This window comes from Anomaloglossus baeobatrachus, chromosome 6 (assembly GCF_048569485.1).
Source record: "Anomaloglossus baeobatrachus isolate aAnoBae1 chromosome 6, aAnoBae1.hap1, whole genome shotgun sequence".
Lineage (NCBI taxonomy): Eukaryota > Metazoa > Chordata > Amphibia > Anura > Aromobatidae > Anomaloglossus > Anomaloglossus baeobatrachus.
The window spans coordinates 548,231,315-548,247,329 of NC_134358.1; the positions used below are offsets into that span (position 1 = coordinate 548,231,315).

At 45.6% G+C, this 16,015-nt stretch overlaps 2 protein-coding genes across 3 annotated transcripts in view; one reads left to right on the forward strand and one right to left on the reverse strand.

The window, feature by feature from the left end:
• RBM48 (RNA binding motif protein 48) overlaps positions 1-16,015 on the reverse strand; it is a 115,167-nt gene that overhangs the window by 92,052 nt on the left and 7,100 nt on the right. The gene's annotated exons all lie outside the window — the stretch shown is intronic.
• The window catches only part of PEX1 (peroxisomal biogenesis factor 1), a 95,044-nt gene that overhangs the window by 61,264 nt on the left and 17,765 nt on the right, over positions 1-16,015 (forward strand). Inside the window, exons 18-22 of one of the 2 annotated variants that reach the window (XM_075315653.1) lie at positions 3,599-3,741; positions 5,610-5,713; positions 7,414-7,590; positions 7,820-8,047; positions 12,484-12,660. In XM_075315653.1, coding sequence (XP_075171768.1) covers positions 3,599-3,741; positions 5,610-5,713; positions 7,414-7,590; positions 7,820-8,047; positions 12,484-12,660 — 829 coding nt within the window. The remainder of the gene's footprint in view (positions 1-3,598; positions 3,742-5,609; positions 5,714-7,413; positions 7,591-7,819; positions 8,048-12,483; positions 12,661-16,015) is intronic. The other variant, XM_075315654.1, reaches the window with a different exon arrangement.

A 16,015-nucleotide genomic window follows, 5' to 3' on the forward strand; every position in this document is an offset into this window, starting at 1 on the left:
TATGGAGGGCTATGTGGGGCCCATTATTCTGTATGGAGGGCTATGTGGTGCCCATTATTCTGTATGGAGGGCTATGTGGGGCCCATTATTCTGTATGGAGGGCTATGTGGGGCTCATTATTCTGTATGGAGGGCTATGTGGGGCCTATTATTCTGTATGGAGGGCTATGTGGGGTCCATTATTCTGTATGGAGGGCTATGTGGGGCTCATTATTCTGTATGGAGGGCTATGTGGGGCCCATTATTCTGTATGGAGGGCTATGTGGTGCCCATTATTCTGTATGGAGGGCTATGTGGGGCCCATTATTCTGTATGGAGGGCTATGTGGGGTCCATTATTCTGTATGGAGGGCTATGTGGGGCTCATTATTCTGTATGGAGGGCTATGTGGGGCCCATTCTTCTGTATGGAGGGCTATGTGGGGCTCATTATTCTGTATGGAGGGCTATGTGGGGCCCATTATTCTGTATGGAGGGCTATGTGGGGTCCATTATTCTGTATGGAGGGCTATGTGGGGCTCATTATTCTGTATGGAGGGCTATGTGGGGCCCATTATTCTGTATGGAGGGCTATGTGGGGCTCATTATTCTGTATGGAGGGCTATGGGGCCCATTATTCTGTATGGAGGGCTATGTGGGGCCCATTATTCTGTATGGAGGGCTATGTGGGGCCCATTATTCTGTATGGAGGACTATGTGAGGCAAATTATTCTGTATGGAGGGCTATGTGGGGCCCATTATTCTGTATGGAGGGCTATGTGGGGCCCATTATTCTGTATGGAGGACTATGTGGTGCCCATTATTCTGTATGGAGGGCTATGTGGGGCCCATTATTCTGTATGGAGGGCTATGTGGGGTCCATTATTCTGTATGGAGGGATATGTGGGACCCATTATTCTGTATGGAGGGCTATGTGGGGCCCATTATTCTGTATGGAGGGCTATGTGGGGCCCATTATTCTGTATGGAGGACTATGTGGGGCCATTATTCTTTATGGAGGACTATGTGGGGCTCATTATTCTGTATGGAGAACTATGTGGAGCCATTATTCTGTATGGAGGGCTATGTGGGGCTCATTATTCTGTATGGAGGGCTATGTGGGGCCATTATTCTGTATGGAGGGCTATGTGGGCCCATTATTCTGTCTGGAGGGCTATGTGGAGCCCATTATTCTGTATGGAGGACTATGTGGGGCACATTATTCTGTATGGAGGACTATGTGGGGCCATTATTCTGTATGGAGGGTTATGTGGGGTCCATTATTCTGTATGGAGGGCTATGTGGGGCCCATTATTCTGTATGGAGGACTATGTGGAGCACATTATTCTGTATGGAGGGCTATGTGGTGCCCATTATTCTGTATGGAGGGCTATGTGGGGCCCATTATTCTGTATGGAGGGCTATGTGGGGTCCATTATTCTGTATGGAGGGCTATGTGGGGCTCATTATTCTGTATGGAGGGCTATGTGGGGCCCATTCTTCTGTATGGAGGGCTATGTGGGGCTCATTATTCTGTATGGAGGGCTATGTGGGGCCCATTATTCTGTATGGAGGGCTATGTGGGGTCCATTATTCTGTACGGAGGGCTATGTGGGGCTCATTATTCTGTACGGAGGGCTATGTGGGGCCCATTATTCTGTATGGAGGGCTATGTTGGGCTCATTATTCTGTATGGAGGGCTATGTGGGGCCCATTATTCTGTATGGAGGGCTATGTGGGGCCCATTATTCTGTATGGAGGGATATGTGGGACCCATTATTCTGTATGGAGGGTTATGTGGGGCCCATTATTCTGTATGGAGGGCTATGTGGGGCCCATTATTCTGTATGGAGGACTATGTGAGGCAAATTATTCTGTATGGAGGGCTATGTGGGGCCCATTATTCTGTATGGAGGGCTATGTGGGGCCCATTATTCTGTATGGAGGGCTATGTGGGGCCCATTATTCTGTATGGAGGGCTATGTGGGGCCCATTATTCTGTATGGAGGGCTATGTGGGGTCCATTATTCTGTACGGAGGGCTATGTGGGGCTCATTATTCTGTACGGAGGGCTATGTGGGGCCCATTATTCTGTATGGAGGGCTATGTTGGGCTCATTATTCTGTATGGAGGGCTATGTGGGGCCCATTATTCTGTATGGAGGGCTATGTGGGGCCCATTATTCTGTATGGAGGGATATGTGGGACCCATTATTCTGTATGGAGGGTTATGTGGGGCCCATTATTCTGTATGGAGGGCTATGTGGGGCCCATTATTCTGTATGGAGGACTATGTGAGGCAAATTATTCTGTATGGAGGGCTATGTGGGGCCCATTATTCTGTATGGAGGGCTATGTGGGGCCCATTATTCTGTATGGAGGGCTATGTGGGGCCCATTATTCTGTATGGAGGGCTATGTGGGGCCCATTATTCTGTATGGAGGGCTATGTGGGACACATTATTCTGTATGGAGGACTATGTGGACCCCATTATTCTGTATGGAGGGCTATGTGGACCCCATTATTCTGTATGGAGGACTATGTGGGACCCATTATTCTGTATGGAGGACTATGTGGGGCCCATTATTCTGTATGGAGGACTATGTGGGGCACATTATTCTGTATGGAGGACTATGTGGACCCCATTATTCTGTATGGAGGGCTATGTGGACCCCATTATTCTGTATGGAGGACTATGTGGGGCACATTATTCTGTATGGAGGGCTATGTGGGGCCCATTATTCTGTATGGAGGACTATGTGGGGCCCATTATTCTGTATGGAGGGTTATGTGGAGCCCATTATTCTGTATGGAGGGTTATGTGGGGCCCATTATTCTGTATGGAGGACTATGTGGGGCCCATTATTCTGTATGGAGGGCTATGTGGGGCCCATTATTCTGTTTGGAGGGCTATGTGGGGCCCATTATTCTGTTTGGAGGGCTATGTGGGACCATTATTCTGTATGGAGGACTATGTGTGTGGGGCCCATTATTCTGTATGGAGGGCTATGTGGGGCCCATTATTCTGTATGGAGGGCTATGTGGGGCCCATTATTCTGTTTGGAGGGCTATGTGGGGCCCATTATTCTGTTTGGAGGGCTATGTGGGACCATTATTCTGTATGGAGGACTATGTGTGTGGGGCCCATTATTCTGTATGGAGGGCTACGTGGCGCCATTATTCTGTATGGAGGGCTATGTGGAGCCCATTATTCTGTATGGAGGGCTATGTGGGGCACATTATTCTGTATGGAGGGCTATGTGGGGCCCCTCATTCTGTATGGAGGGCTACGTGGCAAAATTATTCTGTATGGAGGGCTATGTGGGGTCCATTATTTGGTCCTTTGTGTATCTGAGTTTGACATGCCTGTCTTAAAGTGATGATATATTGCAAGTTCTACAATGTAAGAATGTCTGTGGGTCTGGCGGATTTCAGCCACTCTTATTGTAGCCCACCGTGTAATATTATATTTTCCCTGCATCATCCTCAGTAATTTCTGCTGTGTGCCAGGAGCGCAGGGAGCCGGCACAACTGATCACTATGGCAGCTGCATTTACACAGGATTTGTCACCGATGGGGCCAAAGTGCTATTGAAGTTTCCTTCTTATGCCCTATACTTGCAGAGCGCAGGCTGCCAAGCCTTGCATCCTGTTCTTTGACGAGTTTGATTCCATCGCGCCACGAAGGGGACACGATAATACGGGGGTCACCGACAGGGTGGTCAATCAGATGCTGACACAGCTGGATGGTGTGGAGGGGTTACAAGGTAAAAGCCTCATTGCATGGGGTCCTGTTCATAACATATACATATACAGTTAGGTCCAGAAATATTTGGACAGTGACACAAGTTTTGTTATTTTAGCTGTTTACAAAAACATGTTCAGAAATACAATTATATATATAATATGGGCTGAAAGTGCACACTCCCAGCTGCAATATGAGAGTTTTCACATCCAAATCGGAGAAAGGGTTTAGGAATCATAGCTCTGTAATGCATAGCCTCGTCTTTTTCAAGGGACCAAAAGTAATTGGACAAGGGACTCTAAGGGCTGCAATTAACTCTGAAGTCGTCTCCCTCGTTAACCTGTAATCAATGAAGTAGTTAAAAGGTCTGGGGTTGATTACAGGTGTGTGGTTTTGCATTTGGAAGCTGTTGCTGTGACCAGACAACATGCGGTCTAAGGAACTCTCAATTGAGGTGAAGCAGAACATCCTGAGGCTGAAAAAAAAGAAAAAATCCATCAGAGAGATAGCAGACATGCTTGGAGTAGCAAAATCAACAGTCGGGTACAGTCTGAGAAAAAAGGAATTGACTGGTGAGCTTGGGAACTCAAAAAGGCCTGGGCGTCCACGGATGACAACAGTGGTGGATGATCGCCGCATACATTCTTTGGTGAAGAAGAACCCGTTCACAACATCAACTGAAGTCCAGAACACTCTCAGTGAAGTAGGTGTATCTGTCTCTAAGTCAACAGTAAAGAGAAGACTCCATGAAAGTAAATACAAAGGGTTCACATCTAGATGCAAACCATTCATCAATTCCAAAAATAGACAGGCCAGAGTTAAATTTGCTGAAAAACACCTCATGAAGCCAGCTCAGTTCTGGAAAAGTATTCTATGGACAGATGAGACAAAGATCAACCTGTACCAGAATGATGGGAAGAAAAAAGTTTGGAGAAGAAAGGGAACGGCACATGATCCAAGGCACACCACATCCTCTGTAAAACATGGTGGAGGCAACGTGATGGCATGGGCATGCATGGCTTTCAATGGCACTGGGTCACTTGTGTTTATTGATGACATAACAGCAGACAAGAGTAGCCGGATGAATTCTGAAGTGTACCGGGATATACTTTCAGCCCAGATTCAGCCAAATGCCGCAAAGTTGATCGGACGGCGCTTCATAGTACAGATGGACAATGACCCCAAGCATACAGCCAAAGCTACCCAGGAGTTCATGAGTGCAAAAAAGTGGAACATTCTGCAATGGCCAAGTCAATCACCAGATCTTAACCCAATTGAGCATGCATTTCACTTGCTCAAATCCAGACTTAAGACGGAAAGACCCACAAACAAGCAAGACCTGAAGGCTGCGGCTGTAAAGGCCTGGCAAAGCATTAAGAAGGAGGAAACCCAGCGTTTGGTGATGTCCATGGGTTCCAGACTTAAGGCAGTGATTGCCTCCAAAGGATTCGCAACAAAATATTGAAAATAAAATTTTTTTTTTGGGTTTGGTTTATTTGTCCAATTACTTTTGACCTCCTAAAATGTGGAGTGTTTGTAAAGAAATGTGACAATTCCTACAATTTCTATCAGATATTTTTGTTCAAACCTTCAAATTAAACGTTACAATCTGCACTTGAATTCTGTTGTAGAGGTTTCATTTCAAATCCAATGTGGTGGCATGCAGAGCCCAACTCGCCAAAATTGTGTCACTGTCCAAATATTTCTGGACCTAACTGTGTGTGTGTGTGTGTGTGTGTGTGTGTGTGTGTGTGTGTGTGTGTGTGTGTGTGTGTGTGTGTGTGTGTGTATATGTATATATATATATATATATATATATATATATATATATATAATGTGAGAAAGAGAGATATAGAGAGATATAACTAATTGTTTCATGCATTTTATTAGGAGTTTATGTTGTGGCAGCTACAAGTCGCCCGGATTTGATTGATCCTGCCCTGCTTCGACCTGGTCGCTTGGATGAATGTTTGTATTGTCCACCCCCAGACCAGGTCAGGAATGGTAAAAAAAAAGCATGTCTGGCTATACTTATATCACATTTTATGCCTTTTTTTCCTGTAAATGACTCTGGATACATACACCAAACACATCCATACCCCATGTATGTCAAAACTGATATATTTTTTTTGTCATACATTTAGGAGGTATGTGACAGCGTGTCCATAAGGTAGTAGTATATATAGAAGGCGTAAGAAGTCTTAAAGGGGTTGTCAGGAACTTTAACATTAATGGATCATCTTTAGGATAAGTCATCAATGGGGGGGTGACACACACCACCTCCACTGATCAGTTATTCCCGGGGTGTCGGTGGCCGGAACTGCTCAGTATTGGAGTTGCAGCGGCAACTATACAGCTCTGTCAACTGTATAGTTGCCACTGCTGAATATCGCATATCTGCCTCCTATTCAAATCAATACGGGGTGGATGTGTAGTACCTTGTTTCGGCCACTATTCCATCGATAGAGCTGCGCAGCTCTAATACTGAGTCGTTTCGGTTGGTGGCATAGGCATCAGCTGATTGGCAGGGGTCCTGGGTGTCGTACCCCACTGATCAGATCCTAAGGATATGCCATTAATGTTAAAGTCCCGGACAACCCCTTTTAGGCCCTCAGACACATTAGATGAAAGACAGCCGGAACCACCTATGTCGCCAGGAGCAGCCGACCATCTGATGTGTACGGCGTCCTCTTCACTCTCCCCTGAATCCGGCTACTGGAATTTCAATCTGGAAGGAATTTTCCAGGGACAAAAGCCTCTGCCAGAAGTGTCTGGATGCGGCTATTTCTTCTCCCCCCATTGAAAACTTGAGAGTCTGCCGACAAGTATCTCGTGTGTATGTCCAGCTTTGGACTGCTGCTTTATACTGCAGCTCTGCTCATTCAGATTGGCTGCTGTGTATTTGTACAAGCCCACCATAAATTCACATAAGAGCCGGTCTCTTAGTGAAGATGGCGAGGCTACATAGTACAGGCAGTTCAAGAGCTTTACATTTATAGCATGAATGCAATTGTCGCAAATCCTAGCCCAGCGATCAGGGCCGAGTATTGGAAGATTTTCAGGTAATGGCCCCAAATATTAAAGGTTGCTTTACACGGTACGACCGATTGTGCAATTTCACAATCGATCGTACCCGCCCCCGTCCTTTTTGCGTCACTGGCAAATCGCTGCCCGTGTCGCACAAAGTCAGTAACCCGCGTCACACATACTTACCTCTCGTGCGACCTCGCTGTGGGCGGCGAACGTCCACTTCCTGGAGTGGGAGGGACGTTCGGCGTCACAGCGACGTCACACGGCCGCCGGCCAATGGAAGCGGAGGGGCGGAGATGAGCGGGACGTAAACATCCCGCCCACCTCCTTCCTTCACATAGCCGGCGGCGGCCGCGTGACGCAGGTGAGCTGCTGTTCATCGTTCCCGGGGTGTTACACGGAGCGACGTGTGCTACCCTGGAAACGATGAACAACTAAATTAAACGATATTATGGAACCTAGCGAGCAGTACACGACTCACGATTTGTGAGCGATACTGCGTCGCTAGGAGGTGTCACACAGGCCGGCATCGCCAGCAATGCCGAATGTGCGTCACAAAAACCGTGACCCCGACGATCTATCGCACTATAGATTGTCTGGTGTAAAGCAGCCTTTAGACTCAGTTAGACCCCCTTAAATAGTTGTTTTGGTTTAATTTTTCCAGGCGTCTCGATATGAAATCCTTAAAGGTCTCAGCCGCCTTTTGACGTTGGACGGTGATGTGGATTTTCAGTACATTTCCAGTCGCACTGAGAACTTCACCGGAGCAGATCTGAGGGCCTTGTTATACAATGCACAGCTAGAGGCGATCCATTCCCGCCTCGCACCCAGCGCACCCCAGGTAGGACCAATACGAAGTCAAACATGAACATAACAAATGAAGCCCTTCCGGTCCGGACCCCCATCTGAGCCAGAATAGAGCGCCCCCTTCTGCGGTGGTCTTGGCCCATCCATGCATTATATTGCCATATTCCTCTTTATAAAGGGTTTTCTTTATGACACATCCCATTTCGCTTCTTCTTTGTGAACATTTGTACAGACATTCTGACTATTCACCTTCCGTGTTTCAGGACAGCGGATCTGGATCCGACAGCGACGCCAGTTTATCATCAATGATTTTCTTGAACCAAAGCAGTATATCTGACGAATCTTCAGGAGAACCAGACAGCGCCCTAGAACAGTCTTTTACTTCTCTAGATATGATCAAAATTCCTCCAGATGATACAAAATCCAATATTTGGCGCCTTTATTTCGGGAGCTCCAATGACTCTGACTTGGGGAATGGCAGCTCAGATCAGGTACTGATCCATGCATCATGCTTCATCATCTCAAATCAAAGAAAAGTATAGATCTATATAAAAAAATGAAGAAAAATGCCGGCACATCCATAACATATAAAAACATTCTTCTTTATTTAAGAAATGTGGAACCACTTAGTTCTTGACGCATGTGACACGTTATTTTTTGTTTTTCATTTTTTGTATTTAATACTTTATTATCCAATTTTGTGGATATTTTTTTTTTCTTTATTTGTTTTTTATTTATTTCTTGATTTAAAGTGAACCTGTGAGTTCCAATATGCACCCAGAACCATTAGCAGTTCTGGGTGCATATTAGTGATTCCTGCCTAACCGTCCCTGTATACACTAGCATAAATAAGCAGATCTTTAGAAAAAGCATTTCTAAAGATATTTCTTTTATCGTATGCTAATGAGCGCAGGGAATAGTCACAAGGGCGTTACTTCCCTTGGCTAGTTGGCCCGCATACCATGCTAGAAGGCTCCTGTGGGCGATCTAACATGCTTATGAATGGGCAGCGACACCGCACATACCTCACTCTTAATGGCAGCCGGAGGAGGATGGATGTGCACTGCGCATGATCCGGAGTACCTGAGGCTTCCGATTATGCACACTAACTGATGCCAGGTGTAAGCGTCCTGGCTTCAGTGAGGTATAGTGTACATAACCGGAAGTGCTGAGGACTCCAGATCATGCGCAGTGCACATCCATCCTCCTCCAGCTGCCTTTAAGAGTGAGGCATGTGCGGCGTCGCTGTGCAGTCATTAGCATATTAGTATGCCCACAGTGGCGTGCTTACATGCTAAGGGGGCCGACTAGCCAAGGGAACTAACACCCTTGAGACTAGTCGCTGGCCTCATTAGCATATGATAAAGGATCTTTAGAAATACGTTTTCTAATGATCCCTTTATCTAAGCTACTAGATACATGGACGCAGAACTGCTCGTGGTTCTGGGTGCATATTGCACCTGACAGGTTCCCTTTAATTGTGGCATTCACATGATATGTTTTTCTTTCTTAAATGTGATATTTTTTATTGGTTCCATAGTTCCCTGTACCATCCTATGACTAGAGATGTTTCTCACGTCAGCAACGCCGGGCACTATGTGGTTCCACATTTTTTAACCCATCTAATATATAAAGCTGAATGTGTGTGTGTGTGTGTGTGTGTGTGTGTGTGTATGTGTGTATGTATGTATGTATGTATGTATGTATGTATGTGTGTGTGTATGTCCGGGATTGGCATCTGCACCGTCGCAGCTACAGCCACAAAATTTTGCACACTCACACGTCTGGACCCCGAGAGCGTCATAGGCTATGTTTTGAGGGGAAATTTTAACCTCACGCTTTACAGTTATTCGCCAAAAAACCTGCCTCCATTAAAGCGAATAGATCTGGGAGCCACAGTGCAGCCAGAACTTCAGAAGAATGCGCAGCCATGCCCTTATATGGAATGTTGGCGTGTCACAATGCAGCCAGGGAAAGAGGCAGACACAGACAGGGTAAGAAACAGACATAGACAGGGTAAGAGACAGACACAAAGAGACAGACACAGACAAAGAGACAGACTGACGAAAGACACAGACAAAGAGACAGACACAGACAAACAGACAGGGAAAAAAAGGGAAAGAGACAGACAGGGTAAGAGACAGACAAAGACAGGTAAAGAGACAGACAGAGAGGGAAAGAGACAGACAGGTAAAGAGACAGAGATATATAGACAGACAGGGAAAGAGATTGAGACAGACGGAGAAAGAGACAGTCAGAGACAGACAGGGAAAGAGACAGAAAGACAGACAAAGAGAGAGAGACAGAGAGATATATACAGAAGGGGAGACAGAGAATGGGAGAGAAACAGAGAGACAGTTACTATCCCGGGAGTTAATACATTATATTTTGTTAACAACCGTTATTAACCCGGGCGAAGCCGGGTAGTACAGCTAGTGTCTTAATAAAGAAGTATGTTTTTATATTTTATGGATGTGTCGGCATTTTTTTTTTTTTTTTTATCCAAATCCGCCAGTAATTTGTTTACCAGAGCACTCCTGGATTCTATGCAGTGCGCTTCCATTACAGAACGTGACCAGCTCTTATTTCTTTCTCCTATATTTCTATATATACACCCATCAGCTATGACTTCAAAACCACTCAGCAAGACCCTTGAAGGAATCCTGTGGTTTTTTGCATAAAATCATTAGCAGCAAATACACCTTCATTCAATGATGGTGGACAGCAATTTTCCCGGCCTCCCCACACTCAATCACATTCGGTCCTGGCGAGTGTGCAAGTGGTCCAATTTTGGATTTGAATCCGCCAATTTGCAGTCAATTTGTTTTCTAAAAATTGAATGTCCTTTTATTCTGCTCTTTGATCTGGAGAGACCTCAGAGAATAATAAAGATTACATACTAGGTGTACTTCCCGGCTTTGCCCGGGTTAATAACTGTTGTTAACAAAATAGAATGTATTAACAAAAATTTATTCTGCATACAATATCCGCTGCCCGGGATAGTAACTGTCTCTCTGTTTCTCTCCCATTCTCCGTCTGTCTCCCCCTCTGTATATATCTCTCTGTCTCTCTCTCTATCTCTTTGTCTGCCTGTCTCTTTCCCTGTCTGTCTCTGACTGTCTCTGTCTCTTTCTCGATCTGTCTCAATCTCTTTCCCTGTCTGTCTATCTCTGTCACTTTCCTTGCCTGTCTCTTTCCCTGTCTGTCTCTTTCCCTGTCTGTCTCTTTCCCTCTCTTTCCCTGTGTCTGTCTCTTTGTCTGTCTCTTTACCTGTCTTTGTCTGTCTCTTACCGTCTGTCTCTTTCCCTTTCTTTCCCTGTCTGTCTGTTTCCCTCTGTCTGTCTCTGTCTCTTTGTCTGTGTCTGTCTCTTTGTGTCTGTCTCTTACCCTGTCTATGTCTGTTTCTTTCCCTGCCTGTGTCTGCCTCTTTCCCTGTCTGTGTCTGTCTCTTTCCCTGGCTGCATTGGGACACGCCAACATTCCATATAAGGGCGTGGCTGCGCATTCTTCTGAAGTTCTGGCTGCACTGTGGCTCCCAGCTCCATTCACTTTAATAGAGGCAGGTTTTTTGGCGAATAACTGTAAAGCGCGGGGTTCAAATTTCCCTTCGAAACATAGCCTATGACGCTCTCGGGGTCCAGAAGTGTGAGTGTGCAAAATTTTGTGGCTGTAGCTGCGACGGTGCAGATGCCAATCCCGGACACATACACACACACACACACACACACACACACACACACACACACACACACACACACACACACATACACACACACATATACACACACACACACACACATTCAGCTTTATATATTAGATAGAAAAATAAAAAGCAACCAATACTCACCTCTCCGCTCCCCTCCGCTGCTCACTCTCCCCCATACTGTCGTTGGCGCCTTTCTTATCGCTTCCTCTACTGTTGGTTTTAATGCTATGGCTGATTAGTGTATGGAGAAAGGCAAGAAACTAAATATTAATTGTACTTGTAGTTCCTGGGCAGCGCCATCAATGGGCCGGAGACTCGGAATTGATCAGTGACCTTCTAGTGACATCCTTTTATTATCACTATTGTCCTATCGTCATCTATTCACATCATTAACCACTAACTGATTTATCAATTAATTACTTAAAGAATACGAACACTTTTAAAGGCATTTTTTTTACTTCTATTCATATATTTCAAGCTGAAAATAAATTTTAAACAAAAAGAAAACTTATGGCACATTTTAATGTAATGTGGGTACAACCGTGCAAACAAGTGAAAGCTTTGGGCCCACAACCCACTCCATCTACATTATACCTCACAAAAAAAGCGGAGTTTTTAAAGGTACAAATATAAAATCAATTTTATTTATATAGAAAAGATTAAAAGCGAAAAACAGTGCAACAGATATCGTGTGCTGAAATGTATCTGCAATACATAAATATATATAGACAGTAAATACACATGTTACATAGTTATACAGCAACACCTGAGATGAGAAAAGTCATATAGAGACACCTCTAGAAAGTACAGTGGGTGAGCTTTACATAACGCTGTAAATACTCCACCTCATACCCATTCACAATCTAAGTTCCCTGAAGTAAAAAAGCAGCCATGGCTATAATATGTATCTCAACGAAAAGGGAGAAAAATGGTGCGGCGTATTACCGGTATAGGTGCCAGCACTAGGAAAAGTAAGCCAGTAGGAGAGACTTCCGTGGAGAACCCAACGTACGTTTCGCAGTATTTACGGTAGCTTACTCATGGGTGTCATTACCGTATGTTTAGAGCTAAGGGAGTATGCTGTACACAGGGCAGCCTCCTAAGTGCTCACAGGTGATGTCAAGTGCTCAGCCGTTAACCCTAGAGCTTCGCTTCTGCTGCAGCCGTCACCATTCTTCTGGCCATCACAGGTAACATGTCTTCCTTCAATTGTCTTTACAGACCTGCCACAGCTTATCTGGAAGCAATTCCATTACCTGTGATTTCACTGGCTTGTCTGTAGGAGAATTGGTGACTTCCCAACCTCTAGTGTTCATAACCTCCTCCTCACAAGAAGACCTCCAGGAGCGCTGCCAGAATGCCCCCGCTGAGACCGGTCTTACCACCGACAACAACTTGGTATAACAACCTTATCAATAGCTATCTCGCCTCTTCCTCTACACATGACTTATGATACCTCTATATACAGTAGATAACACAAGATCCACTATCCACAATAGGTGATATCACAGCTCACATCCTCCTCCTCCTCCTGTACAATGACTGATAACACCTCTATATATAGTAGATAACACAAGATCCACTATTCACAATAGGAACTGTTACAGCTCACCTCCTCCTTCTGTACAATGACTAATAACACCTTTATATACAGTAGATAACACAGGATTCACCATTCACAATAGGTGATATCACAGATCACCTCCTCCCCCTCCTGTACAATGACTGATAACACCTCTATATACAGTAGATAACACATGATTCACCATTCACAATAGGTGATAGCACAGCTCACCTCCTCCCCCTCCTGTACAATGACTGAAAACACCTCTATATACAGTAGATAACACAGAATTCACCATTCACAATAGGTGATATCACAGCTCACCTCCTCCCCCTCCTGTACAATGACTAATAGCACCTCTATATACAGTAGATAATAAAGGATCCACTATTGACAATAGGTGATAGCACAGCTCACCTCCTCCCCCTCCTGTACAAGGACTGAAAACACCTCTATATACAGTAGATAACACAGAATTCACCATTCACAATAGGTGATATCACAGCTCACCTCCTCCCCCTCCTGTACAATGACTAATAGCACCTCTATATACAGTAGATAATAAAGGATCCACTATTCACAATAGGTGATAGCACAGCTCACCTCCTCCCCCTCCTGTACAATGACTGAAAACACCTCTATATACAGTAGATAACACATGATACACCATTCTCAATATGTGATGTCACAGCTCACCTCCTCCTGTACAATTACTGATAACACTTCCATATACAGTAGAAAACACATAGTCCGCCATTCACAATAGGTGATATCACAGCTCACCTCCTCCTCCATTCATAGGGGACTTGTCGCTTACCATAAATTTGTATTTTGTTTCCCCTGGTGTAAATGCCGCTGTTCTCCTGAATCCAGGGGTGTTTCTCTTTTGTTCCTGCTCTTCTCCATTCCTGAGACATGGCCCCTTCTTTCCTGTAGGAGAATCTAATCTTTTTAACCAAGTGGGAGTGGTACTCCTCTTCCTATTCTTTTTGAAGACCACGCCCAATTGGCTAACAAGATTTATATACAAGGAATTGGTGCCATATCTCCAGAATGGAGAGGAGTAGGAACAAATCACATCAGAAGGAAGAGAACAGTGGCATTTACCAGGTGAAAAATATTTCTGGCAATGTACGGGTCCTCTGTAACACATAGATGGAAACTGAAACTTTCTATTTACTGCGGAAAAACAACATTTTTAGCTGTCAGAGCAGCATTAAAACTTCTCCCCACAGAAAACCTACTTCACAATGTGTAATTCATATTGATCAGACGATCGTTCCTGGTTCCACGCCCGACGTTCCCAACAAACAGCGCCCACTGCAGGGGAAATATGGTATTACATGGCAGCTATGCAGATGAACACAGGCACGGCTCTAGTCCTCCAGTCCTGCGAATTAGCTTTTCAGTTGGGCTCCTAAAGGAGGACCCCTCGTCTGTGACATCCATATAAGCTAATAGATCTCATGTGGATGGTCTTTTATTCAGGGGACAACCCCTTTAAAACTTACAGGGCTATTCCCATTTTCATAGATGGATATTATTGGATAGTGTTTGTAAAAAAATAAATAAAAAAAACATTTTTGCAGTTTACTACTTATTAATCTGTAGCCGTTCTTCAAATAATAACACTCTTGTTTACAGCTTGTTGCCTAGGAGACCGACCGCCGCTGCTATCAAGCTTGTAAGCTCTGCATTGCAGCTGACCGGGATTAGGAGACAACAGCGAGCTCCAGTGATCCCGGCCAGATTCAGAACCGAACATACAAGCTCTTGTAAGCACTGCGCACGGTCCGCTGTCTCGCTGCGGTGGTCGGTCTCCAAGGCAACGTGCTGTAAACAAAAGAAAAAAAGTGTTTATCTCAAGAACGGTTGAAAATTTTAATAAGTAGTAAATTGCAAAAGTACTTGTTTATACGAGGTCTATCCAACAATATCCATCTATGAAGATGGGAATAACACTTTCCATGTAGAAACTCCCTAAAATAATAGTCTGATCCCAGATTATTATTATTATTTATTATTATAGCGCCATCTATTCCATGGCGCTTTACATAATAGGGACAAGTACAATAATCATAAACAATACAAGGCACAGACTGGTACAGGATAAAGGACCCTGCCCGCGAGGGCTCAGTCTACAAGGGATAGGTGAGGATACAGTAGGTTAGGGTAGAACTGGTTGTGCGGCGCTAGATCACTCTCTACAGCGCCAGATCATTCTCTACAGCGCCTCCACAGGAGAAATGAATTTTCTTTGTCGCTCCATTGGGAGACCCAGACAATTGGGTGTATAGCTACTGCCTCCGGAGGCCACACAAAGTATTACACTCAAAAGTGTAAGGCCCCTCCCCTTCTGGCTATACACCCCCAGTGGGATCACTGGCTCACCAGTTTTGTGCTTTGTGCGAAGGAGGTCAGACATCCACGCATAGCTCCACTGTTTAGTCAGCAGCAGCTGCTGACTATGTCGGATGGAAGAAAAGAGGACCCATACTAGGGTCCCCAGCATGCTCCCTTCTCACCCCACTTTTTGTCGGCGGTGTTTGTAAGGTTGAGGTACCCATTGCGGGTACGGAGGCTGGAGCCCACATGCTGCTTTCCTTCCCCATCCCCTCAGGGCTCTGGGTGAAGTGGGATCATATCGGTCTCCAGGCACTGAGACCGTGCTCCATCCACAGCTCCTGGGAATCTGCTGGAATGGAGCGGAGTATCCTCAGGGACATGGCCCTGCTACGTTGAGGTACTCTGTGTCCCTGTGGGGACCGCGCACGGACACACGGCAGCATTGCTGGGTGTGTTAGTGCGCCAGGGACGGCGGCGCTGCCCGCACTAGTGCCATCGCACACTACAGCTTGCTGGGTGTGTTAGTGTATTAGGGGACTACCGCGCTAACCGCCGTTGCCATTTTTATTTCGGGCGCGGCTGGGACTTGTGGTGCGCCGGGGACTTCCGCGCCGACCAAGGCTTATATGCCGGCCGCGCTTATCACTCGAGTCCCCGGCTTGCGCGGCCTAGTCTCACTTCGTTTCCGCCCACAGACCTGCCAGTCAGGGTAGGGGCGTGACGCTGCACAGCACGGCAGCGCTGAGAGCTGGAGTATGCTTTGCATACTCCACCCCTCTCACTGGATGCACGGTGAATCCGGCAGCGCTGAGAGCTGGAGTATGCTTTGCATACTCCACCCCT